This window comes from Mytilus galloprovincialis, chromosome 12, assembly GCF_965363235.1.
Source record: "Mytilus galloprovincialis chromosome 12, xbMytGall1.hap1.1, whole genome shotgun sequence".
In the NCBI taxonomy this organism is placed as follows: Eukaryota; Metazoa; Mollusca; class Bivalvia; order Mytilida; family Mytilidae; genus Mytilus; species Mytilus galloprovincialis.
Genome location: NC_134849.1, coordinates 22,848,177 through 22,872,065, shown reverse-complemented (window position 1 = coordinate 22,872,065; position 23,889 = coordinate 22,848,177). Strand labels below are relative to the sequence as shown.

Sequence of the window (23,889 nt, the reverse complement as noted above, 5' to 3'; positions counted from 1 at the left end):
TAACACAAATTAAACCTACAATTGCTCCTCAGTGAATAAACCAAATAAAACAGCTAGCAAATAACCCTAACCCTAATCCTAAACCAAATAAAACAGCTAAACAAAGAAAGAAACATATTTAAGATGAAAAAAAATCTTGGGTTGATATTGCCTAAATATTCAATATTGTGTTGATGAAAAAACCCAATACATTTAGGAGCTTGGTGGTGAAAGACCCAATTTGATATTAACATGAGGGGTGAATTGGAATTGATAATGCAATTAAAAAACTTTATCACCCATAATATAAGAACATGGTGGGTAAATAAACCCAATTTGTGAATTCTTATCTGGAGCTCTGGTCTGTAATATGTCCAATGTCCTTGACTTTCTTTTCATGGTTCAGTAACTGCTTGAACAAAATAATATTTTTTTGTGATGGGAATTTCTAACTTATAATGAGTAATAGGATAACTATATTTAGTAGATGGGTTCCTTGCAACATTTACATGTTTGTCAGACAGGGTTTACCTGACCCATAAAACCAGGTTCAACCCACCATTTTTTTCTTGAAAAGTCCTGTGCTAAGTCCGGAATATGGCAGTTGTTCTCAAATAGTTCCTTTCTATGTATGTTGGTACTTGTTTTTGTTACACTTCAGTGTTTCTGTTGTTCCCTTGTTTTCCTCTTGTAGTTGATGTGTTTTCCTTGGTTTTACTTTGTAACCCAGATTTGTTTTCTATCAAACAATTTATGAGGGGGAGGCCAGGGGGGTACCCTTCTCCCTTCTCCCACCCCTCTTCTCCTTTCTCCTCCCCCCTTTCTCCTTTCTCCCATTAAAATAAAACATCTCCTTTTGAGATATTTTTTCTTGAAATATTAGAAAAATTTTTAAAAGGAGAGATGTTTTATTTTTTTCTCCTTTCTCCAACTTTTTAGCTCACCTGGCCCGAAGGGCCAAGTGAGCTTTTCCCATCACTTGGCGTCCGTCGTCCGTCGTCCGTCGTCCGTCGTCGTCGTCGTCGTCGTCGTCCGTCGTCGTTAACTTTTACAAAAATCTTCTCCTCTGAAACTACTGGGCCAAATTAAACCAAACTTGGCCATAATCATCATTGGGGTATCTAGTTTAAAAAATGTGTGGCGTGACCCCGCCAAGCAACCAAGATGGCCGCCATGGCTAAAAATAGAACATAGGGGTAAAATGCAGTTTTTGGCTTATAACTCAAAAACCAAAGCATTTAGAGCAAATCTGACACGGGGTAAAATTGTGTATCAGGTCAGGATCTATCTGCCCTCAAATTTTCAGATGAATCCGACAACCCGTTGTTGAGTTGCTGCCCCTGAATTGGTAATTTTAGGGAATTTTTGCTGTTTTTGGTTATTATCTTGAATATTATCATAGATAGAGATAAACTGTAAACAGCAATAATGTTCAGCAAAGTAAGATTTACAAATAAGTCAACATTACCGAAATGGTCAGTTGACCCCTTTAGGAGTTATTGCCCTTTATAGTCAATTTTTAACCATTTTTAGCTCACCTGGCCCGAAGGGCCAAGTGAGCTTTTCCCATCACTTTGCGTCCGGCGTCCGGCGTCCGGCGTCCGTCGTCGTCGTCGTCGTCGTCCGGCGTCGTTAACTTTTACAAAAATCTTCTCCTCTGAAACTACTTGGCCAAATTAAACCAAACTTGGCCACAATCATCATTGGGGTATCTAGTTTAAAAAATGTGTGGCGTGACCCGGCCAACCAACCAAGATGGCCGCCATGGCTAAAAATAGAACATAGGGGTAAAATGCAGTTTTTGGCTAATAACTCAAAAACCAAAGCATTTAGAGCAAATCTGACATGGGGTAAAATTGTTTATCAGGTCAAGATCTATCTGCCCTGAAATTTTCAGATGAATCGGACTACCTGTTGTTGGGTTGCTGCCCCTGAATTGATAATTTTAAGGAAATTTTGCTGTTTTTGGTTATTATCTTGAATATTATTATAGATAGAGATAAACTGTAAACAGCAATAATGTTCAGCAAAGTAAGATTTACAAATAAGTCAACGTGACCGAAATGGTCAGTTGACCCCTTTAGGAGTTATTGCCCTTTTAGTCCATTTTTTACCATTTTTAGTAAATCTTAGTTATCCTTTACAAAAATCTTCTCCTCTGAAACTACTGGGACAAATTAATCCAAACTTGGCCACAATCATCATTGGGGTATCTAGTTTAAAAAATGTGTGGCGTGACCTGGCCAACCAACCAAGATGGCCGCCATGGCTAAAAATAGAACATAGGGGGTAAAATGCAGTTTTTGGCTTATAACTCAAAAACCAAAGCATTTAGAGCAAATCTGACATGGATAAAATTTTTCATCAGGTCAAGATCTATCTGCCCTGAAATTTTCAGATGAATCGAACAACCCATTGTTGGGTTGCTGCCCCTGAATTGATAATTTTAAGGAAATTTTGCTGTTTTTGGTTATTATCTTGAATATTATTATAGATAGAGATAAACTGTAAACAGCAATAATGTTCAGCAAAGTAAGATCTACAAATAAGTCAACATGACCAAAATGGTCAGTTGACCACTTTAGGAGTTATTGTCCTTTATAGTCAATTTTTAACCATTTTTCGTAAATCTTAGTAATCTTTTAGAAAAATCTTCTCCTCTGAAACTACTTGGCCAAATTTAACCACACTTAGCCATAATCATCATTGGGGTATCTAGTTAAAAAAAATGTGTCGGGTAACTCGGCCAACAAACCAAGATGGCGGCCATGGCTAAAAATAGAACATGGGGGTAAAATGCAGTTTTTGGCTTATAACTCAAAAACCAAAGCATTAAGAGCAAATCTGACAGGAAGTAAAATTGTTGATCAGGTCACGATCTATCTGCCCTGAAATTTTCAGATGAATCGGATAATCGGTTGTTAGGTTGCTGCCCCTGAATTGGTAATTTTGAGGAAATTTTGCTGTTTTTTTTGTTATCTTGAATATTATTATAGATAGAGATAAACTGTAAACAGCAATAATGAACAGCAAAGTAAGAACTAAAAATAAGTCACTATGACCAAAATAGTCGATTGACCCCCTAAGGAGTTATGGCCCTTCATAGTAAATTTTTAACAATTTTCTTAAAATTTGAAGATTTTCAATAACATTTTCCACAGAAAGTACTCTTATAGATAGAGATAATTGTAAGCAGCAAGAATGTTTAGTAAAGTAAGATCTACAAACACATCACCATCACCAAAACACAATTTTGTCATGAATCCATCTGTGTCCATTGTTTAATATTCACAAAGACCAAGGTGAGCGACACAGGCTCTTTAGAGCCTCTAGTTCTCCTTTCTCCCAGCCTTCCTCTCATTTCTCCTACCCCCTACCCCCTTTCTCCTTTCTCCCACCCCCTTTCTCCTTTCTCCTATCCCCTTTCTCCCTGTCTCCCTTACCCCTGTCCTCCCCTCATTTATGACTTTTGAACTGCGGTATACTACTCAAACAGTTGCCTTTATTTGACCTCATTTCATGGATCAGTGATCAAGTTTAAAGTTACATGACTAGGTCAGATAGTATAAGCAGTAGGTCAGCTATTTGTGGTGTATGTAAATATTCTAGAAGGAACATGTTGAAGTCTTCCAGGTTTCATCTGACCTTGACCTCATTTTCATGGTTCATTTGTCAATGTTAAGTGTTTGTGTTTCAGTCTGTTTCTCGAGTACTATGTGCAATAGGTCATATATTTGTAGTGTATTAAAGGATTGTAAGTCTTGTCATTATTATCTAACCTTGACTTCTGTATATTATAACCTTGACTTCTGTATATTCTGTTAATTGTATGGAATAATTTTAAGGTGTATATGTTTGTCTGGAAGTTATCATCTGACCTTGACCTCCTTTTCATAGATCATTGGTTAATGTTCAGTTTTGTATTTTGCTGTTTTTTTTTTCAATTACCATCACCAATTGGTCAACTATATTAAATGTACAGAATAATTGTAAGGTGAACATGTCTTTTTGATAGAATTTATATGACCTTGACCTCATTGTCATGGATCTTTGAAAATGTTAAGTTGATCCGGTACTTGTAGTAAAACGTTTATCTCTAAGACTTTTCACATAAAATAATGGTCAGTTAAACAGGTGAGACATTACAGTGTGTGCACTCTTGTTTACATAAATCAGACTGTCAGTTTTCTTGTTTGAATTGGTTTACATTTGTAATTTGGGGCCTTTTATACCTGATTAAGTTTAATGGGTTTGGCTCATTGTTGAAGTCCATTCAATGACCTTTAATTGTTAATTTCTATGCCATTTGATCTCTGGTTGAGATGTTGTCTCATTGGCAATTATACCACATCTTTTTATTTTTAATATGAAGAGTTTGCTTTTAAAGGAATTGAATAAATTGAAGATTGTTTTGATTTAATTGAACAATCATTAACACATATTCAATGATAGATTGTAAACACTTTGAATGGGAATAACCTGAAGAGTGAATCGTACTCAGGGTTCTGGGTGTTGGAACCCCCTTTTCTGGATGATCAGTGCATTTGAATGGGGACAATATACTTGGAATCCCCCCCTTTTGAAAATGGCTGGATCCCCCACAGATACTTCAAGGAGCATCTTGCTGAAAGTTACTATAAGCTGACTCTAGTTTTCTCGTTTGAATTGTTTTACATTATCTTATCAGGGCCTTTTATAGCTCACTATGTGGTATGGGCTTTGCTCATTGTTGAAGGCCGTATGGTGACCTATGTCTGTGTCATTTTGGTCTTTTGTGGATAGTTGTCTCATTGGCAATCATACCACATCTTCTTTTTTATATCTTACTTCAGTGTTCCTGTTGTTCCTTTGTCTTCCTCTTGTAGTTGATGTGTTTTCCTCTGTTTTAGTTTGTAACCCAGATTTGTTTTCTCTCAATGGATTTATGACTATTGAACACCAGTATACTAATGTTGCCTTTATTTATCTTACATAATCTTTGTGTTATTTCAAGGAAAACTTCAATTCCATTTGATATATTTATTCTAAGACATAATTTTTTATTACAAGTACTAAGAATTTTATCACATATTTATGAAATAGTTGTGCTTGACAGTCTTGTGTGATCTCTATGTCACTACCACTACCACTGTCTCTCTCTCTCTCAAAAAAAAAGAGAAAAGTCATCTTGTGGCAACTTAAATCTATACAAATATTGTTTTGCCTAATTATAATCTTAGGAGAGGCAAGATATTAGTGTAAGTATTAAACTCAAGAAAGGCGAGACAGTCTAAATGCAGCGCTGGTTAAGTTATACTTATCATTCTGGGCAATCTGACAAAACAATGTTTTTGCTAAATCTCTCAGACCTAGCATCTGATAAGCTATTCCCAGAGTAATCCACATTTTGTAATCCGCCTTTTCTTTTGAACTCTTGTGTTTCAAAATTGTTTGTAACAACTGTGAAATACAAAACCAACATGATGTGTAGTCCTGCAGATGGAAATAACAGAGAAATTGAAGGAAATGTGCAAATGTTAAAGGTTCAAAGTTCAGAGGGCGTTCCCTCACATCTAACTTGAGTTCTGTTGGAATGATTGATGACTTGGCTTTAAATATGACCTTAATTATTGTTTTTGTCTTTAAAATTGATATAAGTTTTTCTTGTGTCATCAATGTTAGATCATATTTCTGATTAGCACTAAATGTAATCTTCGAAAATGAAAGTTGACCGATTAAAATTTTGTCATCTGTAAATTTTGACAAAGTGTAGTTTATTATGGCTATTGATGCAAAATAATTTTTATGAACATAGAAGAAAGAGGCCAATTTAAGCCATCCCGAAACTGCATCTGAATGTAAACCAACTAACAACTGACTGAGGTCATGTTTGTAATCTTTGTATTGTTGTTTATTGTTTGGGTTATATATATGTGGTAGTGCATTAGGCATTATTTGATTTGCATATGAAAAATTGAAAGAAAAGATACTTTTAGATAATCCAATTTTACAATGATGCAGCATAGTGTGAAGGATACGCAACACATTTTTAAAAGGTGGTTGAAAAGGGAAATAAAATTCTGCAATTTCTTTCATTAATCTTTTGTTTTTACAAATTGATCTAGTAATATCACTTGAAAATCTTTTGTAATCATGCAAAGTCTCAGATGATGAGAAAATATTAACACCTATTTCATATGAATTCTGAAGGATTTTGATTAATGTGTATCTGTTTTTACTGTTAAACCTTAAATAGAACAAGTTATTTTCAGGAATGAAATAATGTAGTAATGTTGAATATTCTATACAGTATATTAACCTTTGTAAACAGGCCATAAAACAGGGTATAATATTGTCTGGTCTCCAGACTGATGTTTCTGTTTCTTCTGAAATCCAAAACAAAAGGGTTTTCAGAAAGTATGAACACAGTAAACCTTTGACATCTTCATGTGTATCCACTATTTCTTTCAATAAAATTTTAAGCAGAGCATAGCATAGTAACTGAGTATGACTGAAAGAATATATCAATATTTTTTCTGCTACAGAAAAGGATATTCGCCATTGAAGATGCTCATTAACCGATCCTTTGTAGCCGATAGGAACAAATAAAACACCACATGAAGTAATTTTGGAAATAAGTTCAGATGAAGGCCACGTTAAACGTGGTCTTGAGATCCACGGACGAGCTTGAAAAATCCAGTGATCACATTTAAGGCAGACTGCCATATCATACTGACTATTAGTGTTTGATAAGCAAGGACCATGAATAGTACTTAAAACGGGACAATTATACTGCTTTGCAAGGTATAATAGCTGTAGTTTGTAAATTTCACTTGAAAGTAGATAATTACCATTATGTTGAAAAAACATTTGTTTGAAAGGTTGTGGTAAATTATCAAAATTGTTAAGTAGAAGTAGATATGTAAAACATGGCTGTGATTCTTTTGTATCCATAGCTAACTGTAACACACACTTCTGATCCTCGATAGCATTTTTTCCTGATTCATATACCATGTAATAGGGGTCAATGTGCATCACATCAAAATCACTTCCATTTAGATCCAGTCCCTCACCTCTACTTCCACTGCTTATTTGAATATCATAGGAACCAAAATCATTACTTATAAATAAAAGTCGTCTAGCTCTCACTACTTCCTTCGATCCAATCTTCTGACATAAATAGTCATAAAATTGCAAGGATTCTGTTTCATTTTCAGACATTTTCCTGAATTTTGTGTTGGCTTCTCAATGCTTTAATGTTATTAATATCTAGATAGTCTCTAATCTTATTTTGGTGTATGAATGGTACTGTACTATGTTAGGATTCCCTCTTTGTTCTTGTAATGGTTTCTGGACAGTTTCTTTATCCTGGTTGGCTTTCTTGGATGGTTCTATATTGTTGTAAAGACACTGTCTCTGTGATCTTGTAATAATTTCTTGTTGGTTACTCTATTATTAATGAGACAAACGGCTTTATCCTTGTAATGGTTAGTAATGATTTCTTCTAATTTTCCTTTAAAATAAAGAAAACATAGGTAGCTCAAACTACAGGTATTATTTAAGTTTCAAACAGTCTTTTATATGAAATAATTAGAATCTGCTAAAGCACTTTAAGGTGGCACGGTAGTATTTGCATTCTAGAATTTAGGTTGCTCATTTGTGTATCCTACCTAAGTCAATGTATCTGAACGGTGTGATTGGACAAAAAGGGCCTTAAATACTGACCGGCATGAAGAGGATAGGTGAGGTGATTGGACAAAAAGTACAGTATCAACTGAACATACTTTCCCAAACTGAGGAATGAATCAGGTGTAGAAAAATATAAAATAATTTTACATACAGAGGAAAATGAATTTTTAAGAATTTTTTCAAATTGTGTATTCACTGCATGAATTAAAAGACCTAAAAGCATTAATGGCCCTAGGTTTTTAAAAATAGCAAAAGAAGTCATGATACACATTCAAATTCATTTCTGATTAGTAGAATAATAGTACTTTAGTTAACTGTGAATGTAGAATTTTTAGCATTGTTAGAAAGTGGTAAAAATTCTAAAAAGGCTATCATTATTCATTATTGGCCAGGAAATGCTACCATGCCGCCTTAAATATGAAATAGAGTTATCTCTCTTTATAAAGTAGATGTAACATCAGAATTGTGTAGCTAAACTTGAGGTGTCAATTTTTGTTTATAAAGTAACTTATAGCTAATTGAGCCATTTACACACGACTCCAGTTGGAATCATCTTCTTGCCCCTCCTAGGGGCATTCTGTTAGATCTGTGTATCCATTAGTCCGTCTGTCCTGAGCTTCAGGTTAAAGTTTTGGGTGAAAACAGTTTTTGATGAAGTTGAAGTTCAATCAATTTAAAATTGATTTCACATGTTCACTTTGTAATGCTCTTTCTAATATTAATGTCAAATTAGAGATTTTACCCAATTTTCACGGTCAACTGACAATGGAAAATGATAGTGCGATTGGATCATCTGTGAAAAATGGACAAATATGTCATTCTTGTTAAAAAAAAAATGTTTAAATACCTACACTGTCACCACACCCCTTAGCCCATTACTAACCTACAGACTACCAGACCAGAAAATCAACAGTATAATACCTAATTGCAGCTTCTTTTTTATATATATTGATTGTTTATAAAATTGTATTATATTTTTATCTTCTGAATCTGTCACAGGCATTGGTGTAAGGGAAATAACTCATCTATAATATCAAGTTCCTGTAGAAATTCTACAATTCTTTCGAACTGTTATCGTTGCATACATATACTTGACATTATTCTATGTTTGTTGGTTTTTTTTTTCTTTCATAGAATTATATATTTTTAGAATTTGAAATGAGGAAATTTTTAACAGATTTATACTTTAGTTGAAGTGAAGGAGGTTCTACATACAGTGTCTATAGTGATGTAATTTCCTCTATCTGAAGTAGGTAATGGGAAATGGGGACAAATGCTATAATTTGAATTATATTTTCCACAGCATTTTAAAAAATCTTCCATTCAAAAGATGTTTCTGCTCATTTTAGATACAACATTTGTTTATTCAGAAAAGATTTAAATGAAGGATAAAATTGAGAATGGAAATGGGGAATGTGTCATAGAGACAACAATCCAACCATAGAACTGACAACAGCAGAAGCTCACCAATAGGTCTTCAATGCAGCGAGAAACACCCGCACCTGGAGGAGTCCTACAGCTGGCCCCTTAACAAATATGTTACTAGTTCAGTGATAATGGACGTCATACTAAACTCCAAATTATACACAAGAAACTAAAATTAAAAATTATACAAGACTAACAAAGGCCAGAGGCTCCTGACTTGGGACAGGTGCAAAAATGCCATGGGGAGGCTGAAATTGCTGACCATCATTTAGCACCTGTGTCCCAATCTCCCATTGTCTGGGGTCTTTCTGCTTAATCTTTGGGTTTCTCTATGAAGTATTGGTTTCTTTTTTTTTTTGGGGGGGGGGGGAGAGGGGGCACTAGTGTTATTGTTTTGCTTGTTGGTTTTCTCTTGCTATGGTCTTCTTTTCTTGAACTTCAATATTTTCTTTATACCCACTAGTTTTATGAATAAAATGTTTTCTTTATACCCTTTAGTTTTATGGAAAACATATTTTCTTTATACCCTTTAGTTTTATGAATAAAATTTTTTCTTTATACCCTTTAGTTTTATGAATAAAATGTTTTCTTTATACCCTTTAGTTTTATGAAATCTAAATAAGAATAAAAAAAAGAAGATGTGGTGTGAATGCCAATAAGTCAACTCTCCACAAGAGACCACAATGAAAATGGTAGACAACTCTTGAGGTCAGTTTTTCTTTTCCGATTTTCGGGCAGTAAAAGCTTTATTTGAGCCAAAACGTATGTCTCATACATACTTATATTGGCAGTGCATTGATGTTGAAATAAAATTTCATACTTATGTTTATACACTCAAATAAAGACCATTTTCCATGACATTAGTTCATCTTTATCATGGGACAGAGACATGTTAAGTTATTTAAGTGTCAACACCATACTGTAAACCAACTTATTTTTTGCGACTTTTGCAAATAAAAAACTTAAATGCGGATAAAAATTGTCGCAAATATGTAAAACCTGGATCTATCCTAGTTAATTTTGATTACATAAGAAAACTGGATAATTGTGAAATTAAATTGCCCCTAAATGGGCTAGAAAGGGCTAAACGCGAAATAAAGACTCTGCAAAATAAAGTTTGCTTACAATATTGAATCACACACAACTGTTTTCTGCTCTTTGGTCGGATTGTTGTCTGTTTGACATATTCCCAATTTCCATTCTCAATTTAATTTCAAAGTTCTTACCATTGTACCCACATCTAATCAGCTTGGCATGACATTTTCAAATTTAGAAACATTAGGGTTTTATTTAAACAAACAAAAGTAAAGTCTGTTTTTCCCCCTAAAAAAAGCAGCCTTAAATTTTTATTCCCATAACCTCTTAAGGGGGATCGCAGTGTAAATGATTTTTTTTCTGATATAGGATTTAGCTATATTTTTCTATAGATGAACTTTATCATATACTTAACAGAAAAATGAAATGAAAAAAATAGGGTAACTATTCATTTAAGCTCACAATCTGCATTTTTGTTAATGTCCTTTCTTTCTGTTGAACTAATCATGCTAATAGGAGAAAAAGAGGTAATATCGAAATAAAAAAATAACCTTATTACAGAAATCGCTTAAATTTTACAATTATTTAGTTTCTGTACAGCTTATTTGAAAACAATAGTAAAAGATATAGGTCACCGATGAGTTAAAAAAGATATTTCAATTTTAATGCCAAAAATTGCTTTTTGCACCAAAGGGAGATAATTTGGAGCTTTTTCAATGATACAAACTTCTTAAAAGTCATCTGGTGCCAAACCGAATCGATTTTTTGGGTTGACTTATGTACCATATCTTATAGTAATAACTAATAGTGTATTATATAAAATTTGTAATGAAAAAAAAAAAAAAATTTATTTTTTGGCTGAAATTTTTGTACCTGCGAACCTCCTTAACTTCATTTGTAGTTTCTTATACTCATAGCATGTTTACTTCTATTTAAACTGCCGTCATTCTTTTCTTAGAATATAAACTACAGGATCTTCCTAAGTCACACACAGAAAATGACTTGTTAGATATATCATGGTACATATGTATATATAGGCAGACAAATTCAGTTTTCTAGCTTGAAGTCTTATTGTGTAGGATCATTGAAAAACTATATTAAGAAAAAAATCATTGAGATTGATGAAGAACAATAAAAAATAACAAAAGAACCCACAAAATTAACAGTGCACCGAAAGTAAGTTTCTATTTCCTTTAAAATTTTCTTTTATAAATTTTCTTTCTATTTATGAAACAATCATATCCTAAAGCACTTAAATCGTCAAATGCTTATGCAATTTTTTGTATGCATAACATAGATCTTATGGTTTTTGGTGGAAGAAGACTTCAAGTCTTCTGAAGGCCAATGGTGCCGACTTTAAAATTATTAAATTCTCTGTATGCCGCATTCGTTTTTGTGTATTACAATTTCATAACAACTTTCGATTCCTGACACCGATTTTAACATAATTAAGCATCTGAATCATTTAATTTGTAAATTAGGATTGAAAGACAATCACTATCGTAAATATGTATCCTTTCATTTATGTAAATGATTAGATTTCATCTCATCTACATGAACGTCATTTGTTTACTTGTAACCGGATGTTTTTACTGTAGATATTTGTAGTATGCATGCTTGAATTGGGTATCGGGACAACTCGCCCTGTTTACATGTTCGCCCTTGGTCTGTTCGTCCTGAGTTCTTTCGCCTGTATAGCCCTGTGTTCATTCTCTTTACTCTTATCAAGGATGTTTTATAATAATTAGTTGCATTTATTAAAAAATATTGATATTAAGGGTATCGTTATAAAACTCTAAAAAAAAAATGTGTTCCTTGTAAGACAATCGTGTTCAGCCAATCAAATTCTGTGTTTCTCATGATCAATTAATAAGCCAATCAAAAACGTTTTCTCTGAAGATTATTCTCACATGCTAGATTTTGAACTTGTGTTGTTTTTATCTAGAACATTTGTAAAATCGCCAGTGAACATGGCATGTGAATTTTCATCTGCAAGCAGGTTCTTACACAGCTGAAGGATAAAAGCATGGCTGATTGACAAAATTCAATGATGCAGTACTACCATAAAGATGATAAATAGTATTTTTTACACTAATTTTTTGACATAATACTTGTTGTAACATATTTTATTTTTGTATTCAATTAAATCATTTAAAGGACGATGTACTATTCTTTTTTCACAAAGACAAACAAACAGGTTGGGACCCCCCTCCCCCTCATTATGATTGGTGTTCTTTAAATGAGGGACTGCCTCTAAAACAAGGTGTCGTTTTACTGTTGAAAAAAATAAAAAAGAACATTTTTAAGATTTATAACTCAAAAGAAGGAAAATTCATTATATTTGGAACAACTTTTCTAAATGAGGGTTCAAACTAATAAAGAAGATATAAGTTTAGAAACATCACAAAATTCTTTTGACACGTTTTGACCATTTAATACTTGATAGATGCATAGTTCTTTGGGAAAAGTTTCATAAAATAATATGAATATAAAGGTGCTCATTTTTTACAGTGGTTTGTAATGTACTTCCAATGAGGGTTACCCCTCATTTGGAGTGTTGTTCCCAACCTGCTAAAGGTCCATCTTTGTGCATAATTCAAAATTGGAAATTTCAACAAGCATCTATATTCTTACACAAGAGAATAAACCATCAGTCAGGGGACTTACTGAAATAAGTGATTTTTAAATCACTTATTTGAATAGCAAATTCGAGGTTTTGTCACAAATTGGGATTTTGTAGTTTTTTAAAAATTTTAAACACATAGGTTTAAATAATATCTTTTAATTAGTGAAATTAAAAAAAAATGAACTTTTTGTTTCTTTTAAGTAGCAAGGTTAAATGCCTTTGATGCTATCATTTCGCTGAAAATTCTATTTTAGTTGAAAAAAATGCTATAATAATGGCTTTACATAATGAACTGATACTTTCTTCAAAGATTTTTCCCAGCAGTGGGAGTATTTTTCCTGTGAAGTTCAAGGTTTCATCTTTCAGATTATGTAATAAAATTCAACTGTTCGCGATAAAAATTTCACTGTTCGGGGGTGTTGAAATTAGTGGGGGTTATTAAAAGAATTATACTTAAAGAAGTGATTTTTTGGGAAGGAAATTGAGGTCTGATACTTAAACAAGTGATTTTTATGTCATTATCCTAGATTCAGTACAAGGTCATCACCTGAAATGACCTGGTCATCTAGACAACACAGATGTTGGTTCTGATAAGTTTAGAAACATAATTAGTCCCTGGATCATTACTATTCTATATTTAAAGCTACAATAAAATTAAATCACTTCTTCTAGTGATTAATTTGTACTACTTAAATAGGTGATTATTAAAGAAAGACAACTCTAACTTCCAACCTTTATGGAAATAATGTTACTTGAATCAGTGATTTAGAAAATCACTGATTTAAGTAAGTCCCCTGAGCTGACCATGGTCTGTTAGCTACATGTTCATCTTTTCTACCAGTTTGATCACAAGAATCATACAAACAGACTTAAGCCAATGGCATGTAAGTTCATCATACAAATATGACACTTTTTCTAGACCATCCAGATCGTGCACTTAGCTAAAAATTGTAACCTTTAAAATTGTTGTTGCGCTCTAAAAACCCCCATGGAAACTTTCAAAAGTTGGCAGGTATGTAACAAGTCTTACTTTTTTTATGCCCCATTTATGGGCATTATGTTTTCTGGTCTGTCCGTCTGTCCTGCTGCAGGTTAAAGTTTATTGCCGAGGTAGTTTTTGATGAAGTTGAAATCCAATCAACTTGAAACTTAGTACACATGTGTTCCTTATGACATGATCTCTCTAATTTTGCTGCCAAATTAAAGATTTTAACTCATTTTCACAGTCCACTGAACATAGAAAATGATTGTACGGATGGGAAATCCATGTACTTATGACACATTCTTGTTTGAAGAAAAAAAATACGTCATAACGATAATGGAACAAAGCAGACTGGGTTAGTGGGGCTGCTTTTATGGTAATTCAAGTTACCTTTTATTTACCTTCTTCCACCTCAGAGCTATCAGCTCTTTGATTAAAGAATTTCTGTGAATTGACTTTTTGCATTTTTCTTCTCTTCATTAATGATGATCGTTCACATGCATATCTGACCGAACTGCAGTTTGTTCAATTCAAATTTATGTCTGCCCGTCTATCCAATAAGCTTTATGTGAGCATAGTATATGCTGTGTGACACAATTTCCAAATTGTAGCTCAACAACTGCCTATTGAAATACTAAATAAATATATTTCTTTAATGGCCATTTATGAAAATTTTAAAGCATTTTCTCTTATTAACTACAAGTCAGGCATACTATACTGTGTTGTGTGTTTTAAAAGTTATTCATATCAAAGCAGTTTACCTTGGATTCATATTTTATCATGTTTATACCCCACTGTAAAAAAAAAAGTTGGGGTATACTGTTTAACCTCTATCCATCCGTCCATCCTTCCATGAATATTTTTTGTCGCATCTTTCTTTTTTTTTTATGAAATTTTGTTTCAGGATTTATATGAGTCAGCCATAACTATGCATCACTGAACAACTTCCTGTTTACCTTATACTTTTAGAGGGGATAATTAGTGAGCAGTAGCTCACAGATTCATTTGGGTTTTTCTGTGGCTATTTGATGTGGTTTATCCAAAGTCTGCTTTCATACAAGCCTACAAATTTCTACTTCTTTGAAAATTTTATCTTATGTTTCACTTCAACCCATGTAATCAGGGAAAATTGGTATCCTTAAATAATTATGAATCTGATGTAAAAGAGGGATGAAAGATACCAAAGGGACAGTCAAACTCATAAATCTAAAACAAACTGACAATGCCATGGCTTAAAATGAAAAAGACAAACAAACAAACAATAGTACACATGACACAACACGAACCCCACCAAAAAACTAGGGGTGATCTCAGGTGCTCTGAAAGGGTAAGCAGATCCTGCTACACATGTGGCACCTGTAATGTAATATATGAGCTGCGTCAAATAGAAATAGACCTTATACAAGTATATTTACACATGTACATGTATGAAACTTTGATTGATTTTGGAACATTCAAATGTTTAATAAAAGTTGAATAATAGTTTGTTTTGTAGGTTTCTTATATGATCTTAATTTTAAACAGTTACATACTTTGCATATAGATATTTCCAACCCGAAATAAGTTTACAGATGTATTGATATTGCATAAGGTCGATTTCTATCCGACGGGGGTCATATATTTAATATTTTATAGCACGTTTGGAACAGCATCTGCTTTACTCTTCAGAAACACGGGAGATTACTGGTACCCCCTGTTTTTGGATTTTGTTGCTCAGTCATTAGTTTTAAGATGTTATTGTTTGTGTACTGTTGTGTACAAGTATTTAGGTCTTTTTCTTTTTTAATGATTGTTTTTCATCAAAGTCATAGCTATTTATTGGTTGTTCATTTAAACCAATTAGACATGGTCTGAATAGCTCTGGCTGCTGGAACTTTCATAGAGGTAAAACAGCACTAAGATAATTTACATGGAAATTAGAAATAAATGTAAAAGGGGGAAGCTTGGCTAGCCACAAAACCAGGCTCAACCCACCGTTTTTTCTTAAAATGTCCTGTACCACTAGTCAGGAAAAAGACCATTGTTATATTATAGTTCGTCTCTGTGTGTGTTGTTGTTCTGTTGTGACGTTATTCTCTTATATTTGTTGTGTTTCTGTTTTCTGTTTTCTGTTTTAGTTTGTAACCCAGATTTGTTTTTTTCTCAATCGATTTATGAATTTCCAACAGCAGTATACCACTGTTGACTTTATTTATTAAACAAAAAGTCATGAATGATACTTATTTTAAACTTAACTCAAAAACCAAAGCATTTAGAGCAAATCTGACAGAGGGTAAAATTGTTTATCAGGTCAAGATCTATCTGCCCTGAGATTTTCAGATGAATCGGATAACCCGTTGTTGGGTTGCTGCCCCTGAATTGGTAATTTTAAGGAAATTTTGCTATTTTGGTTATTATCTTGAATATTATTATACGCCTGTCAAACGGTCAATTGACCTCTGAAACTACGGGGCCAAGTTCATTATAGATAGAGATAATTGTAAGCAGCAAGAATGTTCAGTAAAGTAAGATGTACAAACACATCACCATCACCAAAACACAATTTTGTCATGAATCCATCTGCTTCCTTTGTTTAATATTCACATAGACCAAGGTGAGCGACACAGGCTCTTTAGAGCCTCTAGTTCTTAGTTCTGTATAGTTTTTGTGGATTGTTATACCATGTTTGTGTTTTCTTCTTTGGCTTAAGTCATGATATATATAGTCTCTCTTTCAGCAACTTGTGGCTTTAAATGCCCTTTTGAAACTCAGAGCTTTAAACTCTCTTTTTTTGTTGAAACTGATTGCCCTTTCCTTATTAACATGACATTTTCAATTTGTGGAATATCTGTGTTAGTAAACATTGAAACAAACTAATTAACATCTAATTTTACCACTTTAAATGGAGCCCTGAATTACGAAAACATATGTTATCTTTACCTACCTCATAATTAATCCTGTTACCTTTGATAACTATTAGGCCAACATTAAAAATATCTTTGTTATCAGGGTTTGGGTAGGTAGGTAGGCAAATTATTTTATTTTATTTCTTGATATAATTTTTTCTATATTGAATTTTTACAAAATTCAACAGGTAAGATAAGTCCAGAAAAGTGGGGTATTCGTTGATTTCAGGGAACATCCCAGTTTTCTGGTGTTAAAAACTGTATACAGGGACCTCCTTTGTTTCCTATTTATTTTATGGTATGAAATCTACAAAAGCACACATTCTTCATGTGATAACAATGTTTAATAAAAGCAAGTGTTTAATTAGTTAAAAATCAAGCTTATTTCAAATCTAATTTGATGCATGTCTCACAACAAAACAATTCCTGTGTTCACCAATTCATACCTTGATCATCAATTATGAGATGACAAAAATATATGTTAATGACTTGGGAATTATAATTCAATGAATAAAAATTTCAATAGAAGTGAACATAATTCAGCTATGTTCAGTTACACCTGGATCATGCAGCTTGGTCAATTAATTCCTAAACAAAAGATTTGTATGTTTTTTCGAGTTCTAGAAAAAAAAAAAACAAGACTTCACTTATTCATGTTTTGTTGTTCCTTAGAATACTTTGAGTATTTACAAATTCAACTGATGCAGTTATAACTTATAATCTGCCCTTTTTTTAATTTCATGCCATAAATTGAAATAAAAACACATTTAAACTAGTCTTGTTTACACCAGAAATCAGGGAGGTTCCCTGAAAGCAGGAAATTCACGTCTTATCCAACATTTTCTGACTTGTGCCCCATCTGTTCGAAGTGAAGACAAAGTAGATTGATTTCAAAGCACGATTCAGACCATATTTACTCAAAGATTTTATCCTTTAAACAGGAACAGAGGTAAAAGACAAAGCCAATCAAGCTACACAGTGGGTTTAAAGATTCTTCAGATTTTTTTATTTTCAAATATCACACAACACAAATCGTGTGGCAATGCATGTTTGTTTTCCTTGATTTGGTATCATATAGATGCTTCAATGCAAAAATGCCTTGATTTAAAACGCTTGTTGACTACAGCATCAGAAAGGTATGACAAAAAACCAACGCACGTTTACTACAGCATCGGAAAGATATCACCAAAACCCAACATAGCAACAAAAAAAATTTTGGAGAAGAATGGCCAATAAAAATTTTCGTCGAGTCGCGGCGATTTTACTGGGTCGGTGGTGGGAGGGGAAACAAACAATAATTTACTTGTTTGTTCTTTTTGAATAAACTATAACACCATTCCAACTCTAACATAGAAAATTACTTTATACAAGATAAAATCATTTTATATAGGCACACAAACTCAGTTTCCAAGTATAGTTTTATATTGATGAAAAGATAGAAACAAAAACCCACTAAAATTAAAAGTCAGTATCTATTTCCTTTAATAGTCTCCTGCAACTTTCATTTATGATACCATTTGACTAAGCATTTAATCGACAGAATAATTGCTAATCATATACAATTATTTGTAGAAATCATATATTTAAGATCTTAAATAAGACTTTGTATAAATTTGAGGAGTATTTTATAAAACAGGATAAATTGCCATTGATTTTCTATTGTCACTTATTCATACTGAATAAACTCATCATAGACGCCAGGATTGAGGAAATTTTTTATTTGTCCCAGACTACAAAAGACTCACCAGTGACGCCAGAATCAAAAAAGTTAAAAAGGTTGAATAGGTATGAGGTTGAAGAGCATTGAAGACCAACAATTCCTGTAATTTTTCCCAAATACAGCTAAGGTAATTTGTAAATGTCAACCAAACAGCATTCTAATGTAAGACATAAGTTGTATTCCAACATGCCTTGTTATCTGTTACCATTGCATTGCTTCCCTTGTAAAAATCTTCTCATCTGAAACCAATGGACCAAAACAGTTTCATCTATCCTGTATATTGTTATGTGTTTTTATCCAACAAATACTTTTATTAAAGCTTTCTCAGAGCATGAGATCTGAACAAAAAACAGCAAAACTTTAATTTCATTTGACATAATTATTCTTGTTTACATAATTTAATTTTATGTTATAAGCTATTAAATACTAGAAAAGAGGCAAAAGATACCAAAGGGACATTTAAACTCACAAGTAAAAAATAAACTGGCATCGCCATGGCTAAAAATGAAAAAAGACAAACCGACAAACAATAGTACACAAAACACAACATAGAAATATAAAGACTGAGCAACACTAATTCCACCAAAAATATGGAGTGATATCAGGTGCTCCAAATGGGTACGCAGATCCTGCTCCATGTCATGTGGCAATCATCAAGTACTAGGGATTTTATCACATATTTATGAAATAGTTGCTTGACAGTCTTATGTGATCTCTACTATTAATTACTACAACTTTCAAACAAAATAAAATAAAAACATTATTTATTTATCTTTATTTGTAGAAACTTAAATAAATACAAATTGTTTGCCTAATTATAATCTTAGGAGAGGCGAGACAGTCTCAATCCAGCACTGGTTATGTTATACTCATCATTCTGGGCAATATGACAAAACAATTGTTTTGCTAAATCTGTCAGACCTAGCATCTGATAAGCTATTCCCAGAGTAATCCAACTTTTGGGATTTTCTTTTCCTTTTGAAACCCAATTGTGTTTAAAAATTGTTTGTAACAAGTGTGAAATACAAAACCAACATGATGCATAGTCTTGCAGATGGAAATAACAGAGAAAAGTTAAGAAAATGTGCAAATGTTACAGGTTCAAAGTTGGTAGGTCGTTCCATCACATCTAACTTAAGTTCTGTTGGAATGACTGATGACTTTGCTTGAAATATGACCTCAATTATTGTTTTTGTCTTTAAAATTGATATAAGTTTTTCTTGTGACATCAATGTTAGATCATATTTTTGCTTAGTACTTAACATAATCATTGAAAATGAAAGTTGACCGATTAAAATGTTGTCATCAGTACATTTTGACAAAGTGTAATTTATGATGGCTATTGATGCAAAATAGTTTTTATGAATGTAGAAGAAAGAGGCCAATTTTAGCCACCCAGAAACTGCGTCTGAATGTAAACCAACCAAAAACTGACTGAGCTCATGCTTGTATTTTTTGTATTGTTGTTTATTGTGGTTATGTTGAGGAAGTGCATTAGATATTATTTGATTTGCATATACATATGAAAAATTGAAAGAAAAGATACTTTTAGATAATCCAATTTTACAATGGTGCAGCAAAGTGTGAAGTATATGTAAAACATTTGTAAAAAGGGTTTGAAAGGGGAAAAAAACTTCTGCAATGTCTTTAATTAGTCTTGTGTTTTTACATATTGATCTATTAATATCACTTGAAAATCTTTTGTAGTCATGCAAAGTCTTAGATGATGAGAAAATATTAGTACCTATTTGATATGAATTCTTAAGGATGTTGATTAATGTGTATTTGTTTTTACTGTTAAACCTTAAAAAGAACAAGTTATTGTCAGGAATGAAATAATGTAATAATGTTGAATATTCTACACAGTATATTAATCTTTGTAAACAAGCCATAAAACAGGGTATAATATTGTCTGGTCTCCACACTGATGTTTCTGTTTCTTCTAAAATCCAAAACAAAAGGGTTTTCAGAAAGTATGAACATAATAAACCTTTGACATTTTCATTTCTATCTACGATTTCTTTCAATAAAATTTTAAGCAGAGCATAGCATAGTAACTGGGTATGACTGAAAGAATATATCAGTATCTTTTCTGCTATAGAAAAGGATATTCGCCACTGAAGATCCTCATTTATAGATCCCTTGTTTCCAATTGGAACAAATAAAACACCACATGAAATTATTTTGTCAATAAGTTCAGATGAAGGCCACATTGAACGTGGCTTTGAGATCCATGGTTGAGCTTGAAATACCCATTGATCACATTTAAGGCAGAGTGCAATGTCATACTTGCCATCATTGCTTGATAAGCAGGGACCATGAATATTAGTTAAAATGGGACACTTATACTTATTGTTTAATTGCTGCAGTTTGAAAAGTTCACTTGAAAGTACATAACTTCCATTATGTTTGGAAAACACTTGTTTGAAAGGTTGTGGTAAATTGTCATAATTGTTAAGAAGACGTAGATATGTAAAACATGGCTGTGATTCCTCAATATCCATAACTAACTGTATGACACACGTCTGATCCTTGGCAGCATACTTCCTTGATTCATATACCATGTAATAGTGGTCAATGCGCATCACATCAAAATCACTTCCATTTAGATCCAGTCCTTCCCCTCTACTTCCACTACTTATTTGAATACAATCAGAACCAAAATCATTACTTATAAATAAAAGTCGCCTAGCTCTCACTACTTCCTCCGATCCAATCTTCTGACATAAATAGTCATAAAATTGCAAGGATTCTGTTTTATTTTCAGACATTTTCCTGAATTTTGTGTTGGCTTCTCAATGCTTTAATGTTATTAATATCTAGATAGTCTCTAATCTTATTTTGGTGTATGGTACTGTACTATGTTAGGATTCCCTCTTTGTTCTTGTAATGGTTTCTGGACAGTCTCTTTATCCCAGTTGGCTTTCTTGGATGGTTCTATATTGTTGTAAAGACAGTCTCTGTGATCTTGTAATAATTTCTTGTTGGTACTCTATTATTGATGAGACAAATGCTTTATCCTTGTAATGGTTAGTAATGATTTCTTCTAATTTTCCTTTGAAATTAAAAAAAACATAGGTAACTCAATCTACAGGTATTATTTGAGTTTCAAACAGTCATGTATATGAAATAAATAGAATATGCTAATGCACTTATAATATGAAATAGAGTTATATCTCTTTATATAGTACTAGAACACACCCGTGATATCGCGGGTTCGTGACTGAATTAAAGTATATAACTATGCGGAAGCCTTATTTTAGTATTAGTATTGTCATCTGATAAAGTCATGCCGATTATAAGATACACAGTTTTCTAGCTCTGCTTTCAAATCTTTCTGTTTGAACCCGTCGAACTGGAACTTATCAATTATTGATAATATTAATTATTTGGAAAACAAAAGGTCCTGGAATGGAGTACTTTTTAATCAACAGCATTGTCCTATATTAGTTATAAATAAAGTTGAATTCTTTGATTCGCTGTTTACGTCATGCCCGCTAACAAATTGAAAACTGTACCTATACGCCTTATTTTAGTCCAGATTTTTAGTATTCGTATTGTTATCTTAGAAAGTCTAACTGATTAAAATACTACAATAGGTAACAATTTGACAATGAAGTAGTGTCAACCCTGTGATTATGACCCGTGTAATACTATATAGCATATTAATCCTGAATACACCGTTTGGTCGTGCGCCTGTCAGATGCGGAACGTACAGATAAGGTAATCGGTAACAGGTGAATATACTATTGGTATCGGTATCGGACTCGACCCGGAACTTCTTAATTATTGGCAATATTAATTACGTGGAAAACAAAAGGGCCTGGAGTGGTGTAATTTTTAGTCTACACCTTTGTACTATATTAGTTATATATAAAGTTGAATTTTTTGATTCGTCGTTTTTACGTGATGACGGCTGACAAATTGGACCTCGTAATTTTAGTATTATAGATATGTGACATCAGATTAAAAGAATTTTGTAGCTAAACTTGAGGTGTCAATTTTTGTTTATAAAGTAACTTATAGCTAATTGAGCCATTTACACCCGACTCCAGTTGGAATCATCTTTTTGCCCCTCCTAGGGGCATTCTGTTTTTGATCTGTGTATCCATTAGTCCGTCTGTCCAGCTTCAGGTTAAAGTTTTGGGTGAAGGCAGTTTTTGATTAAGTTTAAGTCCAATCAACTTGAAACTTGTTACACATGTGCACTATGAAATGATCTTTCTAATTTTAATGTCAAATTAGAGATTTTCCCCATTTTCACGGTCCACTGACCATGGAAAATGATAGTGCAATTGGGGCATCTATGAACAATGGACATGTCAATCTTGTTAAAATTATCTTTTTAAAATACCTATTCATCCCCCACAAACACCACACCCCTTAGCCCATTACCAACCTACAGACTACCAGACCAGAAAATCAACAGTATAATACCTAATTGCAGCTTCTTTTTTATTTATTGATTGTTTATAAAATATTGTATTATATTTTTATCTTCAGAATCTGTCACAGGCATTGGTGTAAGGGAAATAACTCAACTATAATATCAGGTTCCTGTAGAATTCTTTCAAACTTTTTATTTGTTGCATACATATACTTGACATTATTCTATGTTTGTTGGATTTTTTTTCTTTCATAGAATTATATATTTTTAGAATTTGAAATGAGGAAACTTTTTTTAGATTAATACTTTAGTTGAAGTGAAGGAGGTTCTACATACAGTGTCTAGTGATGTAATTTCCTCTATCTGAAGTAGGTAATGGGAAATGGGGACAAATGCTATAATTTGAATTATATATTCCACAGCATTTAAAAAAATCTTCCATTCAAAAGATGTTTCTGCTCATTTTAGATATTTGTTTATTCAGAAAAGATTTAAATGAAGGATAAAATTGAGAATGGAAATGGGGATTGTGTCATAGAGACAACAATCCAAGCATAGAAGTGACACAGCAGAAGCTCACCAATAGGTCTTCAATGCAGCGAGAAACACCCGCACCTGGAGGAGTCCTTCAGCTGGCCCCTTAACAAATATGTTACTAGTTCAGTGATAATGGACGTCATACTTAACTCCAAATTTTACACAAGAAACTAAAATTAAAAATCATTCAAAACTAACAAAGGCCAGAGGCTCCTGACTTGGGACAGGCGCAAAAATGCGGCGGGGAGGCTGAAATTGCTGACCATCATTTAGCACCTGTGTCCCAATCTCCCATTTTCTAAGGTCTTTATGCTCAATTTTTTGGGTTCTCTATGAAGTTTTGGTTGTTTTTTTGGGGGGTTAGGGGTGGGGGAGGTTACTAGTGTTATTGTTTTGCTTGTTGGTTTTCTCTTGCAATGGACTTTTTTCTTGGGCTTCAATGTTTTCTTTATAGCCTCTAGTTTTATGGAATTTAAATAAGTATATATATCAATTTACTCTAATATTTTTTTGCCAATATGTCTTTTCATTTGAATTTAAACAATCAAATGTTTCAAGCATATACTTTGTTTGCTTTTATTTAAAGAAGTATGCAATTATAACTATTTTAAAGACCCTACTTTTTTTTAGGTGATCGATGCCTTT

General features: G+C 32.9%; 2 protein-coding genes across 2 annotated transcripts in view; one reads left to right on the top strand and one right to left on the bottom strand.

Moving 5' to 3' along the window:
• Positions 1-23,889, top strand: part of LOC143055258 (uncharacterized) — a 202,300-nt gene that overhangs the window by 112,129 nt on the left and 66,282 nt on the right. The gene's annotated exons all lie outside the window — the stretch shown is intronic.
• On the bottom strand, positions 4,989-7,468 carry LOC143054149 (uncharacterized). Its single transcript, XM_076227062.1, has one exon. The coding sequence runs from the start codon at positions 7,177-7,179 to the stop codon at positions 5,230-5,232; it is 1,950 nt and encodes a 649-aa protein (XP_076083177.1). The 5' UTR covers positions 7,180-7,468; the 3' UTR covers positions 4,989-5,229.